General features: G+C 43.5%; 1 protein-coding gene across 1 annotated transcript; it reads left to right on the top strand.

The window, feature by feature from the left end:
• Nucleotides 1-759: 759 nt before the first annotated feature.
• Nucleotides 760-17,113, top strand: LOC106583155 (uncharacterized protein C3orf20). Its single transcript, XM_045705828.1, has 15 exons — nt 760-1,258; nt 1,453-1,536; nt 1,879-1,975; nt 2,131-2,343; nt 2,523-2,678; nt 4,092-4,215; nt 4,288-4,395; nt 5,428-5,572; nt 5,707-5,920; nt 6,091-6,424; nt 7,123-7,281; nt 13,402-13,434; nt 15,072-15,214; nt 16,438-16,587; nt 16,716-17,113. Exons 1-15 carry the CDS (start codon nt 865-867, stop codon nt 16,828-16,830), a joined length of 2,469 nt encoding a protein of 822 aa, XP_045561784.1. The 5' UTR covers nt 760-864; the 3' UTR covers nt 16,831-17,113.
• The last annotated feature ends 2,574 nt before the right edge of the window (nt 17,114-19,687 follow it).

Consider the following 19,687-nt stretch of genomic DNA (forward strand, 5'->3'; position numbering starts at 1 on the left):
TTTCACATTTGTCACAAAGGGTAATCCAGTCATCACACAAAAGAATGTCACTCGAGATAAGTTGTTAGTTAGTTATGTACAATCGGCTCAAATGCAACATATCCCCTCAACTACTACTTAAAATGATCATATATAAGCAACAAACGTCCAGATGAACTATAGTTGATTCGTTTTATACAGTAGTGCATCTCCAGATGCTCAAAACTAACAATGCATTCAGATATACAAACTACTTTACACCTAGAAAAGGTGTCACCAGCTTCAATGGATTGAATTAAAGTTGAGTAATTTTTCAATGTAATAGCAGCCATTTATATTTGTGTATTCACTTTCATTTAATACATTTTTAGGCCTTTGATGTTTCCACTGCTGGATAAGCAGCCATTAGTTGTGTGTGTTTCCATCAGACAAGCCTTGATGTTAGAGCCTTGTGTGACTTTGATCATTTGACAGGGCTGCCTAGTTCATTGATGTCTGGTTCTGCTTTATGATATACAACAAATCCCATTTAATGGGACAGTCAGTACAAGAGCTGCTCTCCTTGCTGTCACTCCAGTGCCATAGAACATTTTCGGAGAGTTCTGAACAGAACTGCATCAAAACTCTCAAAGTTTGGTCATAAAGAGTCATTGTTGACCCATGTTCTAGAATGGACCAGGAACCACCTCAACATTCTATGGGTTAGCCTGAACAGAGAATTCACATGTTCCATTTCCAAATTTGCTTTCTAATTGTTACACTAATAATCTTCTCTAAATGAAATACATTATGAGAGTTTGCCATGTTTAAAGCTAATCCTGAGATTACACTTGACCAATGTTGGCCTTAGCGTTTACCCGGTGACCTGAACTCCAAGGGACAGACATGGACCTGAAGACATTCCAGTGCTACACGGCTGAGGCTCCGGACCTCTTGGAGCAGATAGCTCAGCTCCTCCAGGAATGTCGGGAGAAGGAGATCCTGCTTCCCAAGGGAATCCGGAACCTGTGTGCCCTGTCCTGGGAGGAACTCTCAGACATCCCCGCTGACGCCAAACCCTTCCACCAGACCAGGGTGTCTGGTAGACCCCCGCGGCCCTACCCCACCCAGGTCGCCTTAACCCCGGACACCCGGTACAGGATGTCCATTGTCACCAGTCAGATCCTGCTGCCTACTGAGTCCTCCCTGTCTGTCCGCCAGCCAAACGCTCGCTTCAGCACCTTGAAGTTCAAGAAAAAGTTCCCTGTTGACCGGGACAACAACAGTGAGAAACAGATATGTAAGTCACACAAAGCAAAACACTTCCGGTTACAGTATATCTCTGTGCTCAAACAATGCAAATATCATGTGGCTTTATCGAGGGAAATGGCGAAGGGGTTGTAAACTATTGGGTTGCGATTGAAAGAATGTTTATTTTGTTCAATGTGAAGTATCCTGTGGATGAATGGTACATTGATCTCTGTCTGTCTGCAGCGACCTGTATTCCTGTGACGTCCACTCTGAGGCTCTGCCTGGAGGAGTGTCTGTCCCATCTCTCCTTCTCCCTCACGTACAAAGGTAACACACTAATGACAGCAGGACAGGACCCAAGGCCATGCCTCTCCTTTAAAAAACTGTCAGCAAACCACACCATCACCATGTAGACTTCAAAACAGATTCTACAAAATGCTTAGCAGAGCCCGATGAAGACAATTTAGAGTTGTAAATGCTACACTATTGTCTGGTGGGAAAACACGCATTTTCCACCCAGACTAGGCTGTAGATATGCAGTAGTGTTGCAAGTGTAACCCTCACCCTTTGTCTCTCTCTCTCTCTCTCTCTCTCTCTCTCTCTCTCTCTCTCTCTCTCTCTCTCTGTATCTGTATCTGTATCTGTATCTGTCTCTCCATCTCCCTATAGAGGTAAACAATGTCCCCTGTACTCCACGTCTTCACAGCAGGACTCTGGAGGTGTGTTACTGGGCTGTCAACAAGCTTAGACCTATCCTCGAACAGATGTAAGTGGTATAAACCTTTAGAGCAGCACTACAGATCAACCTGTAAAACCAAGACACTCCTTCTCCTTCCCCCGTCTACCCTTCTATGTCTTAACATATATGACTTACATAGACACTTGTGTAGCCATTGTGTTGATTTGATTATGCTCCTATAGAAAAGAGGAGAATGCCCGGCTGGATCTGAGAGGCCACATACGCCCCATGGTGGCTCAACACTACCAGGACTATAAGGTCCTCCAGCTGCCACAGCCGGTCCCAGCCCATGCAGAGGACTGCCTCTTCCCCTTAATCCCCGACACCAAGTACTTGAGCTACAGCATCTCCCCAAAACTGCACTATGGCCTGCCTGATGGAACCAGCTATCTCTAGTATCCTTGCCTCACCACTTCTGCTTTCTACCACTGCTGACTTCCATGTTTTTCCACCCTCTCTATCTATCTCTCTCGCCCTCCCTCTATCCTTTCCCAATGCTCTCTGCTCTTTTCACATCCTTAATCTATTTTAGCATGCAGCCCTCCTCTCAGTGTTGTCCCTGACTGTGTCTCAGCTACCCATCTGGTTCAGTAGCCGTGTGCCAGCTGCCCAGTGCCATGCCCGGAGGGGGCGTTTACACAAACATCTTCTCTGACAGTCCCTATGACATCCTGGTGGCCTCCTTCAAGCCCAGTGGCCATGGTGTTGTGTACCACACAGGCAAGCACAGGTATGGTCAGATCCCCAGCTGTTTGAAACCAAAATACACTAACACAGTTGTTCTGAAAGTGTGGTCGGCGCACCCCTGGGGGTTCGCGATGGTGCTGCATAATAAAAAATGTAGAAAATAATATTACTAACGACAACAGATTCAACACATTTTGGCCTAGGGATCTGTGGAATAAGTTTAAAGTGTGTCATGCAATACAATGTAATATTATTAACCTACAATGGATGTTCTTACCCCTGGGCAACATGGACCTGGGAGGCTCACAGGGATATTGCTATCCACAGTACTCTGTTCTTACCCCTGGGCAACATGGACCTGGGAGGCTCACAGGGATATTGGTATCCACAGTACTCTGTTCTTAACCCTGGGCAACATGGGCCTGGGAGGCTCACAGGGATATTGGTATCCACAGTACTCTGTTCTTAACCCTGGGCAACATGGACCTGGGAGGCTCACAGGGATATTGGTATCCACAGTACTCTGTTCTTAACCCTGGGCAACATGGGCCTGGGAGGCTCACAGGGATATTGGTATCCACAGTACTCTGTTCTTAACCCTGGACAACATGGACCTGGGAGGCTCACAGGGATATTAGTATCCATAGTACTCTGTTCTTAACCCTGGACAACATGGACCTGGGAGGCTCACAGGGATATTGGTATCCACAGTACTCTGTTCTTAACCCTGGGCAACATGGACCTGGGAGGCTCACAGGGATATTGGTATCCACAGTACTCTGTTCTTAACCCTGGACAACATGGACCTGGGAGGCTCACAGGGATATTGGTATCCACAGTACTCTGTTCTTAACCCTGGGCAACATGGACCTGGGAGGCTCACAGGGATATTGGTATCCACAGTACTCTGTTCTTAACCCTGGGCAACATGGACCTGGGAGGCTCACAGGGATATTGGTATCCACAGTACGCCACCAATTATACATTTTTTCAACTCAATACTTCTTGTATTTAAAAAAATGTAAATGCACTGTATTAGCTGTAAATTTGCAACAACAAAAAATCTCTCTGCCACTTGACAAAATATGTAGAATTGCATGAAATTAGCTTGAAAACTCAACATTTTCTCTCCGATGCAAAGCGATGGGTCTTTAAAAAGTTTCTTCCCAGGACCAGAGACTTGGTTTGTCCGGCCATGCACTGCTAAAGTCATAGTACAACTCATTGTATGCTATTTTTATCTCACTCAAGTTATGTTCTGATTATGAGGGGGTCCCTGATGAATTTGCTACCACAAAAGAGGTCCCAGGCATCAAAAAGGGTTGAGATCATCTGCACTACAGATGTGCAGTAATGGTAGCCATGCAATCACAAACTTTAGCAGTAATTTCAAGAGTAAACCTATGAGAGTCTGTAAAGGAGTCTGTAAACTAAGGACAGTGTGTTGTGTGATCAGGTCCAGCTGGGTTGCCTTGTTGGTGGGATCCTTGGGAGGTCAGCAGTACACAAGAGAGGGCTGTCTGACCAAGGAGTGGACCTTCAACCCCAGGTCTCAGAATGAAGTTCTGCACAAATACAAGGTGTGTGTGTACGTACGTGTGCGTGTGTGCAGCCCAAACACATCTACTATAGATTTTGTGTGTATTCATCAGGTGAACGAGAACATAACACTGACCTTCAGTAACCACTTGAACATGACCCTGATATTCAGCGTCCTGGCGGAGAATGACATCACCTTGAGTCTGAGGGAGGAGGAGCCGGTAAGAACCCAGAATCTAGGATCGAGCCCCTAAACACAGTCCTACATACTGAATATGGCTTCTACATACTGTAGGCACAGAGAGAGTGAGAGCAAGGAAGGGAGGGATAACAAGAGACAGCATGACTGCATTGGGCCTGCTATGATAAACTACTGAGCAAAACAATGTGATTGACTGATTAAATTCAGCAGGGCCATCTCTAGTCTTTTGGGGGGCCCTAAGCGAGATTTGGTTGTGCCCACCCCCCCATCACCTCGTGGGCAAAGCATTTTAGTGGCCCCCCTCTTGATGGCAGAGCAATGTTGATTTTAAAGTTAGTTTCCTGCAATTCTACACATTTTGTCATGGGGTGTAGACAGGACCTAAAATTAGCACCCGGGTCATTTCTATTATGTGGTGACTTTTGGACCTCATAACTTTCTGGGAAAAACGTATACACATACAGTACCAGTCAAAAGTTTGGACACACCTACTCATTCAAGGGTTTTTCTTTATTTGTACTACGTTCTACATTGTAGAATAATAGTGAAGACATCAAAACTATGAAATAACACATATGGAGTCATGTAGTGACCAAAAAAGGGTTAAACAAATCAAAATATATTTTTTTGATTTTAGATTCTTCAAAGTAGCCACCCTTTGCCTTGATGACAGCTTTGGACACTCTTGGTATTCTCTCATTCCTGTAAAAAGTTGAATGTGTAAGAGATATCTATTTGGTATTTGTTCGATGTGTTTTACTTAGTGTCAGTATGGAAGACTTGACAGCCTTCACTGTAGGCGGTTTATGATCACTATGGAAACAGCACTTTTTTCTGTCTCTGCTGTTGTCTAATGCATCTATTTCAATTCTCTCCTTCCATCTATCCCCTCCTCTCACATCACTCTCACTTCCCCTCTTATCCCCCCCTTCTCTCCCTCTCCTCCTTTCCTTCCCTCTATCCCCTCCTCTTTCATCCTTCTTACTCGCCCTCTTATCCCTCCTTCCTTCCCTCCCTCTTCTCCTTTTCTCCCACTCCTCCCCATGTATAGCCTGTGAGTAGTGGAAGGGAGGGGCCAGGGGCAGCAGTGGTGGAGTCAGTGGAGGTCGAGGCCTACAGGGCGGAGTTACAGGGGATCAGGAAGAGAGTGAGAGATACAGCGCTGCGCTGGCTCCAACTCTACCTGATGGCCACAGGTACCCCATCACCCCATGGGCTATTCTCCATGATAGATGGCCCTAGAACAACCCTGTTTGTTGCGTGATGTTTATTTCTTGTAAACTAAACTACTAGTCTTCTAGCTATACTCCCTCTGTTCTTCATCCCCCAGGTCTCAGTGATGAACCACTGCTCCCACCCTACAAATTCAGACCACCTAAACGCAAAGAGGCTTGGACCGCAACTCCCAGAGTACCTCTCACCGTTGAGGAGATACCACCTACCTTTGTGCGTCCAGCCCGTCTGAGGAGGAAGGTCCCGAGGCCAGCCACCCGCAGCCTGCCCATGTCCACACCAGCCAACCTGTTCAGACCTACCTTACACAGGTGACACACACACACACACACACGCACACACACACACACACACACACACACACACACACACACACACACACACACACACACACACACACACACACACACACACACACACACACACACACACACACACACACACACACACACACTCATCTTACAGTCTCTCTCTCCCACAGGGCAAAGTCTGCAGGCCTGCCATGCATCTCCTCCCTCTCAGCCCTCTCCCCCAGTGAAACTCCTCCATGCCCTGTGGTTCTCAGACTCCTCCTCCTCCACAGCTCTCAGACCCCTCCTACTCCACAGGGCTGCCACTGCTCAACCCGCCTTCCCCTCCTGTCTGACCTGGAGCTGGAGCTGTTCCTCCGGGCCCCCTGGGCCCCCCGGGGCCACATCCTGGTGATCTACGTCACTTCCTCCCTCTGCCCCCCACCCAGGGCCCGCAACGTGGAGGTCATACTGCGGAGGGTCCATCACAGGCAGGTCCATGCCTCCGCCAATCCCTGTGCCAAGGTGAGGAGCTGGGGGTGTGGAGGAGGTGTTACTTCTGTCCAAATGATACTCTTCCTACTCATATATGGTGCACTGCTTTTGGTCTCTGATCTCAAATGGACGCAGTATTTTAGAAAGTAGTGCACAATATGGGGAATAGGGTGTCTTTAGGGACATACTGTATATCGACTATGTCTGATCATGGCTCAGACCAGAGTTGCCAGGTGTAGATCAAATTACTTGATCAATGACGACTCAAAACCTGCGAACAAGGCCTGAAAACGACCCACATTTATTGGCGGGCAGCAAGAGAGGAGTTGCCACATTTATCCAATAGGTGTTTCCATTCATGACGTGCGCACATGTTACTCTCCTCTCACTCACGTGACTCAAGCTGACTGCTGCAGTGCTCTCTCAACACACACACCCTTCCGCTCCCCCCACTCACTCAGAAACACACACACACCGCTCCTGCCCTCCTCCTCATCACTCACTCAACAGAGAGAAATGCCATGGCGGCCGTGGTGAAGTTTAGAAGTAGCCCAGAAACTGAAACCCGCGACCATTACATTTTCACACGCAACATTGTTTTCAAAGTAGCCCAATTTGCAGCAAAACTGCAGACATGGCAACCCTGGCTCAGACATACAGTGGGAGTATGCTAGATGATTTTGCTGTTTGTTGAGTGTTAATAATTATGATGTTTATGTCTGTGATAGAGTTCTCAGGACCCGTTCAGGCTGGTCAAATACGACACAGACACGGCAACTCGTCTGACCCAGTCATCACTTCCTGTCCTGGTCAAGAGGCATGGCATTGGACCGGGAACACTTCTGGTACACGACATGGGGGCACAGGGAGGAACGGGGGATTTGGAAGTAGTTGATTATGGTTGGGACAGCCCAGCTAGCACAGAATGTTCTGAGAACCATATGTTTCTTATAGCTTGGCGAGAGCATGGATGTCCTATGGTTATTTTTCATTCTCACAACTTTATGGGAATGGTGCAGGATAGTTGCTTGGCTTTGGAACATTCTCAGCACATTTAAGGAACTAGACAAAGTAATGTTATTTTCTTGGTATTTCATTACTTTAACAGAATGTTTCCTAAAAATTCAAACATGGTAACTGTTCATAACATTTTTGGTAATGTTCTGCATTTGTCATTTAGCAGACGCTCCTATTCAGAGTGACTTAAAGGAGCAATTAGGGTTAAGTGCGTTGCTCAAGAATTTTTCACCAAGTCAGCTCGGGGATTTGAACCAGTGACCTTTCAGTTACTGGCCAACTCTCTTAACCGCAAGGATACCTGCCGCCCTAGAAAGGTACTCCAACTGGTTTGACATTGCAAATTCTCTCAGAATGTTCAGAGAACGTTAAGAAACAACGTTCTTCTGTGGGAATTTCAGTACTTCAGCAAAACGTTTTCTGCAGGTTTCCTTATGGTTCTATTTAAAGTCATGTTCTCAGAACATTAAGAGCTTTCCATTCAAAGAACGGTCTAAGAATGTTATTACAAAACATATTCATTCTGTTCTCAGTGTCAACAAAACTCTCTCTATCCTCTATCTTGTTAAAAAAAAATGAAAGCGTCAACCACCGCAAGGTGACTGGGAATGTGGTCGAATACAAACAGTGTAGTCATTCTCTCCATAAGGCAATCAAACAGGCAAAACGTCAGTACAGAGACAAAGTGGAGTCGCAATTCAACGGCTCAGACACGAGACGTATGTTGCAGGGTCTACAAACAATCCCGGATTACAAAGGGAAAACCAGCCACGTCGCGGACACCGACGTCTTGCTCCCAGACAAGCGAAACCCCTTCTTCGCCCGCTTTGAGGATAACACAGTGCCACTGACGAGGCCCGCTCCCAAGGACTGTGGGCTCTCGTTCTAAATGGCCAACGTGAGCAAGACATTTAAGTGTGTTAACCCTTGCAAGACTGCTGGCCCAGACGGCATCCTTAGCCACGTCCTCAGAGCATGCGCAGACCAGCTGGCTGGAGTGTTTACGGACATATTCAATCTCTCCCTATCCCAGTCTGCTGTTCCCACTTGCTTCAAGATGTCCACCATTGTTCCTGTACCCAAGAAAGCAAAGGTCACTGAACTGAATGACTATCGCCTCGCAGCACTCACTTCTGTCATCATGAAGTCCTTTGAGAGTCTAGTTAACCTCTTACATCTAGATGTTCCGCTAGCGGAACACCACTCCAATATCCAATGATAAGGCGTGGCGCGAAATACAAACTCCTCCTTTCAAACATATGACTATTTTAGACCATTTTAAAGACAAGACTCTCCTTTATCTAACCACACTGTCCAATTTCAAAAAGGCTTTACAACGAAAGCAAAACATTAGATTATGTCAGCAGAGTACCCAGCCAGAAATAATCAGACACTCATTTTTCAAGCTAGCATATAATGTCACAAAAACCAAAACCACAGCTAAATGCAGCACTAACCTTTGATGATCTTCATCAGATGACACTCCTAGGACATTATGTTATACATGACATGCATGTTTTGTTCAATCAAGTACATATTTATATCAAAAACCAGCTTTTTACATTAGCATGTGACGTTCAGAACTAGCATTCCCACCGAACACTTCCGGTGAATTTACTAAATTACTCACGATAAACGTTCACAAAAAACATAACAATTATTTTAAGAATTATAGAGACAGAACTCCTTTATGCAATCGCGGTGTCCGATTTTAAAATAGCTTTTCAGTGAAAGCACATTTTGCAATATTCTGAGTAGATAGCTCGCCATCACGTGCTAGCTAATTTGACACCCACCAAGTTTGGTACTCACCAAACTCAGATTTACTATAAGAAAAATTGGATTACCTTTGCTGTTCTTCATCAGAATGCACTCCCAGGACTTCTACTTCAACAACAAATGTTGGTTTGGTTCCAAATAATCCATAGTTATATCCAAATAGCGGCGTTTTGTTTGTGCATTCAAGACACTATCCGAAGGGTGACGAAGGGTGACGCGCGGACGCGTATCGTGACAAAAAAATTCAAAATATTCCATTAACGTACTTTGAAGCATGTCAAACGCTGTTTAAAATCAATTTTTATGCGATTTTTCTCGTAAAATAGCGATAATATTCCGACCGGGAGACGTCCTTTCCGTTCAAAGACTCAAAATCTAAAATGGACTCTTCACGCGCGCACCCGTCTCATTGTTCTCAGATCAACCACTTACCAAATGCGCTACTGTTTTTCAGCCATGGACAGCAGAGTCGTCATTCAATGTTCTGGCGCCTTCTGAGAGCCTATGGGAGCGTTAGAAAGTGTCACGTTACAGCAGAGATCCTTTGTTTTGGATAGAGATGACAAAGAAGGCCAAGAAATGGTCAGACAAGGTACTTCCTGTACAGAATCTTCTCAGGTTTTGGCCTGCCATTTGAGTTCTGTTATACTCACAGACACCATTCAAACAGTTTTAGAAACGTTGGAGTGTTTTCTATCCAAAGCTACTAATTATATGCATATTCTAGTTTCTGGGCAGGAGTAATAACCAGATTAAATCGGGTACGTTTTTTATCCGGCCGTGAAAATACTGCCCCCTATCCATAACAAGTTAAGGATTATATCACCTTTACCTTACCTGACTTCCTAGACCCACTTTAATTTTCTTTACCCGCCCCAATAGATCCACAGACGATGCAATTGGCATCGCACTGCACACTGCCCTATCCATCTGGACTAGAGGAATACCTATGTCAGAATGCTGTTCATTGACTATAGCTCAACCTTCAACACCATAGTACCATGCAAGCTCATCATTAAGCTCGGGGTCCTGGGTCTGAACCCCACCCGGTGCAACTGGGTCCTGGACTTCCTGACGGGCCGCCAAAAGGTGGTAGGAAACAACACCTCCACTTCGCTGATCCTCAACACAGGGGCCCCACAAGGGTACATTCTCAGCCCCCTGCTGTACTCCCTGTTCACCCATGACTGTGTGGCCACGCACGCCTCCAACTCAATCATCATGTTTGCAGACAACACAACAGTAGGCCTGATTGCCAACAATGACAAAACAGCCTACAGGGAGGAGGTGAGGGCCCTCATGGATTGGTGCCAGGAAAATAACCTCTCCCTCAATGTCAACAAGACGAAGGAGATGATCATTGACTTCAGGAAACAGCAGAGGGAGCACGCCCCTATCCCCATCGACAGGACCGCAGTGGAGAAGGTGGAAAGCTTCAAGTTCCTCGGCGTACACATCACTGACAATCTGAAATGGTCCACCCACACAGACAGTGTGGTGAAGAAGGTGCAACAGCGCCTCTTCAACCTCAGGAGGCTGAATAAATTTGGCTTGGCCCATAAGACCGTCAAACTTTTACAGATGCACATTTGAGAGCATCCTGTCGGACATTATCACCACACCGCACGCAACCGCAGGGCTCGCCAGAGGGTGGTGCGGTCTGTCCTACGCATCACTGGGTGCACAGTCTTGAAGGGAACTCCTTCAAGACTGTTGGAAAAGCATTCCAGGTGAAATTGGTTGAGAGAATACCAAGAGTGTGCAAAGCTGTCATCAAGGCAAAGGGTGGCTACTTTGAAGAGTCTCAAATATAAAATATATTTTGATTTGTTTAACACTGTTTTGGTTACTACATGATTCCATATGTGTTATTTCATAGTTTTGATGTCTTCACTATTCACTATTCACTATTCTACAATGTAGAAAATAGTACAAATAAAGAAAAACCCTTGAATGGACTCCAGAGTTGCGCAGCGGTCTAAGGCACTGCATTTCAGTGCTAGAGGCATCACTACAGATCCTGGTTCGATTCCAGGCTGTATCACAACCAGACGTTATTGGAAGTCCCGTAGGGCGGCGCACAATTGGCCCAGCGTCGTCCGGGTTAGGGTTAGGGTAGACAGTCATTGTAAATAAGAATTTGTTCTTAACTGACTTGCCTAGATAAATAAAGGTTAAATAAAAATAAAATAAAATGAGTAGCTGTGCCCAAACTTTTTTCTGTGCATAAACATGGACTCACTGGCCACTTTAATATTGGAACACTAGTCACATTAATAATGTTTACATACTGCTTCACTCATCTCATATGTATATACTGCATTCTATTGTACTGTATTTTAGTCAATGCCACTCCAACATTGCTCATCCTAATATTTATATATTTCTTAATTCCATTCTTTTACTTTTATATTTGTGTATTGTTGTGAATTGTTAGATACTACTGCAATGGGAACACAAGCATTTTGCTACACCAGCAATAACATCTGCTAAATACTGTATGTATATGTGACCAATCAAATTTGGTTTGATTTAATTTGTGTGCAGATGTGTTGGCCGCACCTACTAATTAGCCTAAATCTTAATGAGTGTTTCCTTTCAAATGGGATTTGTTTGAATAGACTAAAATGAACACCTTTGTAATGAGTAAAAAAAACATGTCATGCTAGCTCCATTCTGGTGATGCAGTGGACTAATTCCATGGATAGAGAACAGAAGATCTTAGGTTGTATCTCACTGACACCGTGCCACAATAAAAAATAAATGCCTAAGCAAATGAATTTCCATGTATTTTATCTGTGCTTGGAGTTCAAATCCATTAACCTAAGCTAGTAGTGTTATTAAAAGTCTTATTGAAACATTCAGTGAACATTTTAAGGAAGTTATTCATAAACCTCCAAATACCCTTTATTTTTTGTTCAAAACATTCACTACAGAATGTTCTCAGAACGTTATTTAATAACCTTCAAATAACCTATGATTTCTGTTCTCAGAACATTAATTTGTTAAACCTCTCAGGAAAACTTTCAAGGAACCATAGTGAAACATTCTAACAACCTCCCTGCAACCTAAAAAGTAACGTTCCCAGAAAAGGTGAAATTTCTACTTCCATTCTCAAAATGTTTAAAAAACGTTCAGTTATACCTGTCAGGAAAATGATGGCTTTGTTCCCAGAACCAATGGGAAAACAAAAATGTACGTTGCCACAACTTCCAAGGAACCACATGTGCTAGCTGGGAGTGTAGGAGATCACTGTCCTACAGAAGGCGGGGGTGCTACTGTATAGTTGTCTGTTAATAGTTTTAACTTCCTCTCCTTGTCTCCTTTCCTCCATGATCACTGATCTGGCATCATTCGAAAGGTTGAGGCAATATTGTGGAAACTTACCCAGTTCTCTCATGAAGGAAAGGAGACAAGGAAATGGAGCCCATGTTATAGTATTGAGAGACATCCTGTATGGAGGGGCGAGGCGCTTCCTGGTTTGGTGGAGGGAAGACCCCCATGTGACCTTGACCCCCCCCCTCTTTGTTTCCATTTGCCTCTGGTGAGACCGGCCCAACAGACTGGGAAACAATCACTCAGACAGTCACAGCTCTTCTGTCACCATCTGTGTATGTTTGTTGTGTGTGTGTGTGTGTGTGTGTGTGTGTGTGTGTGTGTGTGTGTGTGTGTGTGTGTGTGTGTGTGTGTGTGTGTGTGTGTGTGTGTGTGTGTGTGTGTGTGTGTGTGTGTATGTGACTGTGTGTTTGTCTGCATTCCCATTTATGAAGATGCATTTATGTGTTGCTACCAGGGCACATTTTGGAGGGAGGGAGAGAAGAAGAATAGAATATGTTTCTAAACATTAATGTGGATGCTACAGTGATTATGGATAATCCTGAATGAATCGTGAATAATGATGAGTGAGAAAGTTACAAATATCATACCCCCAAGACATGCTAACCTCCCCTTTTATTGGTAATGGTGAGAGGTTAGCACAGCGTTTCCCAAACTCTGTCCTCGGGACCCCAAGGGATGCCCTAACACTACGCAGCTGATTCCAATGATCAAAGCTTGAGGATTAGTTGATTATTTGAATAAGCTGTGTAGTGCTACAGCAATAAATAAAACGTGCAACCCTTGGGGTCCTGAGGACTAAGTTTAGGAAACCCTGGGTTAGCATGTCTTGGGTGTATGATCTTTGACCCTCTGTAAATTTCTCACTCTGTCAGGTGCGTTGTAAAAAGTGGACCAAAACGCAGCGGGTACGTGAATACTCATCTTCTTTTAATAGAAGGAAACCAAAACAAAACACTTATACAAAAACAACGATGAAAAACAGTCCTGTAAGGTACTAGACTATACAAAGAACAACTACCCAGAAAACCCATGGAAAAACACCCCTACTAAATAGGGCCTTCAATTAGAGGCAACGAGGAACAGCTGCCTCCAATTGAAGGTCAGCCCAATTAACTAAACATTGAAATATAAGAACTAGAACGAACATAGAAATATATTAACATAGAACATAACCCCCCCCCCCCAAAAAAAAAACACACAAAACAAACACACCCCTGCCACGTCCTGACCAACTACAATAACAAAATGACCCTTTTTCTGGTCAGGATGTGACACACTCATCATTATTCACAATTCCTTCTGGATTCCTTAAATTTTTTGGAGCATACAACAGCTCAGCATATTAATTATTTTATACAGTCGTTATTGATAGTTTTAGTTTATTAATTTGACCATTTAAAAAAAACAAGCACACATAAAACTTGAAAAAGGAAAACATGCGCATGAGTAAAATCATTGAGGATAACACACAATAAAGTCTGGGACTTATTTCCATTGTGGTCCTCTTGAAACAAGATGGCTAGGCAAGATCGAACATGGTTGAACACCGCGCTCATATCTTTATAAACAGTGTCAATCATTTCAGACCCCACTATACATGCATATACACTGAGTGTATAAAACATTAAGAACACCTGCTCTTTCCATGTCATAGACTGACCAGGTGAATCCAGGTTAAATCTATGATCCCTTATTCATGTTGCTTGTTAAATCCACTTCAATCAGTACAATGAAGGGCAGGAGTCTGTAAAAGGACAATTTTTAAGGCCTTGAGACATGGATTGTGTATATGTGCTATTCAGAGGGTGAATGGGCAAGACAAATGTTTAAGTGCCTTTGAACGGGGTATGGTAGTAGGTTCCAGGCGCACCGGTTTTAGTGCATCAAGAACTGCAACGCTGCTGGGTTTTTCACACTCCACAGTGTCCCGTGTGTATGAAGAATGGCCCACCACCCAAAGGACATCTAGCAAACTTGACATAACTGTGGGTAGCATTGGAGTCAACACGGGCCAGCATCCCTGTGGAACGCTTTCGACACCTTGTAGAGTCAGTGCACTGACAAATTGACGCTGTTCTGAGGGCAAAAGGGGGTGCAACTCAATATTAGGAAGGTGTTCCAACTGTTTTGTACACTCAGTGTATAATGCAGTGCAAGGCAGAATGCACACAACAATAACCTTCAATAAGTGGCTTTTTCTTTATGACCAAATAATTCCACCTAATAAGAGCAGAGAGATACACACAATGATTTTGCTTGCCTCAGATGAAAAACGATAAGCCATATTTTTTGCCCTGTTGTCATTGCTTTATTTTATATGTTATTTATATGTTATTGTGCAGCTAGATAGAGACACTGTAAAATTACTTTCTCGCTAGATGGCCACGAAATTAGATTTTTTTGTATTTTGCCCTAAAGTTGAGGTTTCTAACCAAAACCATATCCAAATTTGCAATTTTCTTCTATTTATTTATTTTTACCAACCTGACACCCTTTACTGTTTTCTCTCCTTGTGTGTGCAACTGGTCATGTTTGTCCACAGATGTATGCTGGGGGAAAGTTGATTTTCGGAGGCAGTGCTCTGAATGGCTATGGCTTCAGCAAGACCAACCTCCTGAAGCAGATTGCCAAAACCCAGAGTGACTATGCCAAGGGCAACTTCCTACCTCATGATTACAAACTGGGGTGAGTCTGGCACAGAACCACATAGGACCATCACCTTGCTCAATGACTACTCAAACAGCCAAGGGTCTTACCAAAATCTGCCTGTGGGTTAACATGATCAGTGGGGTCATCTAGACCAGAGGTTTTCAAACTTTTCATGCCCAGGGACCCCTGCCCAGGCAAACCGGCTACCCAGGGACTCCATAGTATGTGAGCAAAGAAAATGAATCATGTCTTGTCTTATCATCAGGTGAATGAAAATGGCAAGTAGAATTAATCAACATTTTAAAATGAATATAGACAGTTTCATTATTTTGACCTCCTCACAGTTCATTGGTACAGAAAGTGTAAACTCTAACATAGCCTATTAACTAGAAAGGTAACTTGGCGGTGAAGAGAACATTTTGCTGTTGTAAAGCTATTTCTCTGCAATTCTTCAAATTTTTACATTGAACGTGGCCACGTAGTCGTGGGTGAACAGGGAGTACAGAAGGGGGTCCACGTGTTGAGGGTCCGTGTGGCAGATGTGGTGTTGCCTACCCTCACCATCTGGGAGCAGCCCGTCAGGAAGTCAAGAATCCAGTTGCAGAGGGAGATGTTCAGTCCCAGGGTCCTTAGCTTAGTAATGAACTTGGAGGGCATTATAGTGTTGAACACTGATCTGTAGTCAATGAACAGCATTCTCACATAGGTGTTCCTTTTGTCCAGGTGGGAAAGGGCAGTGTAGAGTGCAATAGAGATTGCGTCATCTGTGGATCTGTTGGGGCAGTATGTGAATTGGAGTTGGCCTAGGGTTTCTGGGATGATGGTGTTGATGTGAGCCATGACCACCCTTTCAAAGTATTTCATGGCTACAGATGTGTGTGAGAATTATCATGTTTTTGCTCAGTCAGTGTGAGAATTATTATGTTTTTGCTCAGTCAGTGTGAGAATTATCATGTTTTGCGATCAAATCAAATCATTACATTCACACAGGCCAATTAACATGTGTTAACTCGTTCCAGCTCTTAAAGTAAAGGCATTGACAGGGGTGTAAAATATTGTATGTATTTGCGTCAGAGAGAGAAAGAGAGTGTCTGTGTAGATGTATGAGTGTTTATAGGGATTGTGCAGTGTCAGATCAATGCTGTGATGGATGAAATGGAAAGTGAAAGCCTTCTCTTGGCCTGGAGAGCCAGCAGGCCTGTGGCCAATGACTTCAAGTGGACTGTAGTGTTTGTTTGTCACTTAGCTCTCCTTGATAGATCCCAAGGCTGGGAGGCCAAGTGTCCCCCTCAAACTGAGCCAGCAGGACGCAGTAAAGAGGACGGGCAAATGGAAGACAGACCCCTCAGATCCCGATCCACCTGCTCCCACTACAAGGAGAACCGGTTCCCTGATAAGCTTCTATCCAGGTAAACACGCACACACACACAAATTGTGAGACTTGTTTCAGCTGTCCAAAAGTATTTTTATGTTTGTGGAAAAAGTTTAAATTGAAGCTAGTGTATTGCAGACACACACACACTCCTTTCCCCCTAAGGTCTCTCGGGGGCACGGCCCTGGACTTTGTGGTGTCCAGCATGTCAGACAGGGTGTGCATCCTGGCCATGCAGAGCAAGAGGCTGAGCATAGCCAGACCTGCCACCACAGCCTGATGCAGTGCCACTGACACCAGAGGGATGATGCTTGTTACTCCTCCCTCCTTTGTCATCTTCTCCTGACTCAGGACTTTTTTCATCAGGATGGGGGGGTCTCAGTGACTGATCTGCACTCTTCCCACAGTAACTAACTGTGATGACAAGGGAATGTAAGGGGGTTTAATTTGATTCTGACAGTGTTTGGAAAAAATCTGAAGTTTATTTTTGTAATAGAAAATGTATTACTTTTCAGTGTCAAAGTTCAAATTGTCAATACAAAATAAAGCACATTCTTCTCATTTCTTGTTTTGACATCAATGTAACTACCCAGTATGCAGGCTCGCGTGCGTGCGTGAAGTCGGAAGTTTACATACACCTTAGCCAAATACATTTAAGCTCAGTTTTTTCACAATTCCTGACATTTAATCCTAGTAACATTTCCCTGTCTTAGGTCAGTTAGGATCACCACTTTATTTTAAGAATGTGAAATGTCAGAATAATAGTAGAGAGAATGATTTATTTCAGCTTTTATTTCTTTCATCACATATCCAGTTGGTCATAAGTTTACAGTACATACACTCAATTAGCCTTTAAACTGTTTAACTTGGGTCAAACGTTTGGGTAGCCTTCCACAAGCTTCCCACAATAAGTTGGGTGAATTTTGGCACATTCTTCCTGACAGAGCTGGTGTAACTGAGTCAGGTTTGTAGGCCTCCTTGCTCGCACACACTTTTTCAGATTTGCCCACAAATTTTCTATTGGATTGAGGTCAGGGCTTTGTGATGGCCACTCCAATACCTTGACTTTGTTGTCCTTAAGCCACTTTATTTTAAGAATGTGAAATGTCAGAATAATAGTAGAGAGAATGATTTATTTCAGCTTTTATTTCTTTCATCACATTTCCAGTGGGTCATAAGTTTACATACACTCAATTAGTATAAGCCATTTTGCCACAACTTTGGAAGTATGCTTGGGGTCATTAACAACATTACGATGGTCATTATGGCCAAACAGTTGTATTTTTGTTTCATCAGACCAGAGGACATTTCTCGAAAAAGTACCATCTTTGTCCCCATGTCCAGTTGCACTGTACTCTGGCTTTTTATGGCAGTTTTGGAGCAGTGGCTTCTTCCTTTCTGAGTGGCCTTTCAGGTTATGTCGATATAGGACTAATTTTTACTGTGGATACAGATACTTTTGTACCTGTTTCCTCCAGCATCTTCACAAGGTCCTTTGCTGTTGTTCTGGGATTGATTTGCACTTTTCGCACCAAAGTACATTCATCTCTAGGAGAAAGAACGTGTCTCCTTCCTGAGCGGTATGACAGCTGCGTGGTCTGATGGTGTTTATACTTGAGTACTCTTGTTTGTACAGATGAACATGGTAACTTCAGGCGTATGGAAATTGCTCCCCAGGCTGAACCAGACTTGTGGAGGTCTAGGCTGATTTCTTTTGATTTTCCCATGATGTCAAGCAAAGAGGCACTGGGTTTGAAGGTAGGCCTTGAAATACATTCACAGGTACACCTCCAATTGACTCAAATGATGTCAATTAGCCTATCAGAAGCTTCTAAAGCCATGACATCATTTTCTGGAATTTTCCAAGCTGTTTAAAGGCAAAGTCAACTTAGTGTATGTAAACTTCTGACCCACTGGAATTGTAAAACAGTGAATTATAAGTGAAATAATCTGTCTGTAAACAATTGTTGGAAAAATGACTTGTGTCATGCACAAAGTAGATGTCCTAACTGACTTGCCAAAACTATAGTTTGTTAACAAGACATTTGTGGAGTGGTTGAAAAACAAGTTTTAATGACTCCAACCTAAGTGTATGTAAACTTCCGACTTCAACTGTATTTTCTGGGTGATTTAAATATTGACTGGCTATCGCCAAGCTGCCCACTCAGGAAAAAACCTCAAACTGTAACCAGTGCCTGCAACCTGGATCAGGTTATCAATCAACCTACCAGTGTAATTAGAAACAGCACGGTAATGAAATCATCAACATGTATTGATCACATCTTTACTAATGCTGCAGATATTTGCTTTAAAGCGGTATCCAAATCCATAGGATGTGGTGATCACATATAGTAGCCATATCTAGGAAAACCAAAGTTCCAAAGGCTGGGCCTAGTATAGTGTATAAGAGGTCATACAATAAGTTTTGTAGTGATTCATATGTTGATGATGTAAAGAATATTTGCTGGTCTGTGGTGTGTAATGAGGAGCAACCAGACGCTGCAAATGACACATTTATGAAACTACTTATTCCAGTTACTAATAAGCACGCACCCATTAAGAAAATGACTGTAAAAACGGTTAAATCCCCTTGGATTGATGAGGAATTGAAAAATTGTATGGGATGAGGCAAAAGGAATGGCAAATAAGTCTGGCTGCGCAACCGATTGGCAAATGTACGGCAAATTAAGAAATCATGTGACTAAACTAAATAAAAATCAAAGTAAACTACACTATGAAACAAAGATAAATTATATAACGAATGATAGTGAAAAGCTTTGGGGCACCTTAAATGAAATTTTGAAGGAGCCAAATCGGCTCCTTCATTCATTGAATCAGATGGCTCATTCATCACAAAGTCCACTGATATTGCAAACTACTTTAATTACTTTTCCATTGGCAAGATAAGCAAACTTAGGGATAACATGCCAGCAACAAACGCTGACACTACACATCAAAGTATATCGGACCAAATTATGAAAGACAAGAATTGTACTTTTGAATTCTGTAAAGTCAGTGTGGAAAAGGTGAAAAAATTATTGTTGTCTATCATCAATGACAAGCCACCGGGGTCTGACAATCTGGATGGTAAATTACTGAGGATAATAGCAGACGATTTTGCCACTCCTATTTGCCAC

The sequence above is a fragment of the Salmo salar genome, chromosome ssa22 (genome assembly GCF_905237065.1).
Source record: "Salmo salar chromosome ssa22, Ssal_v3.1, whole genome shotgun sequence".
In the NCBI taxonomy this organism is placed as follows: domain Eukaryota; kingdom Metazoa; phylum Chordata; class Actinopteri; order Salmoniformes; family Salmonidae; genus Salmo; species Salmo salar.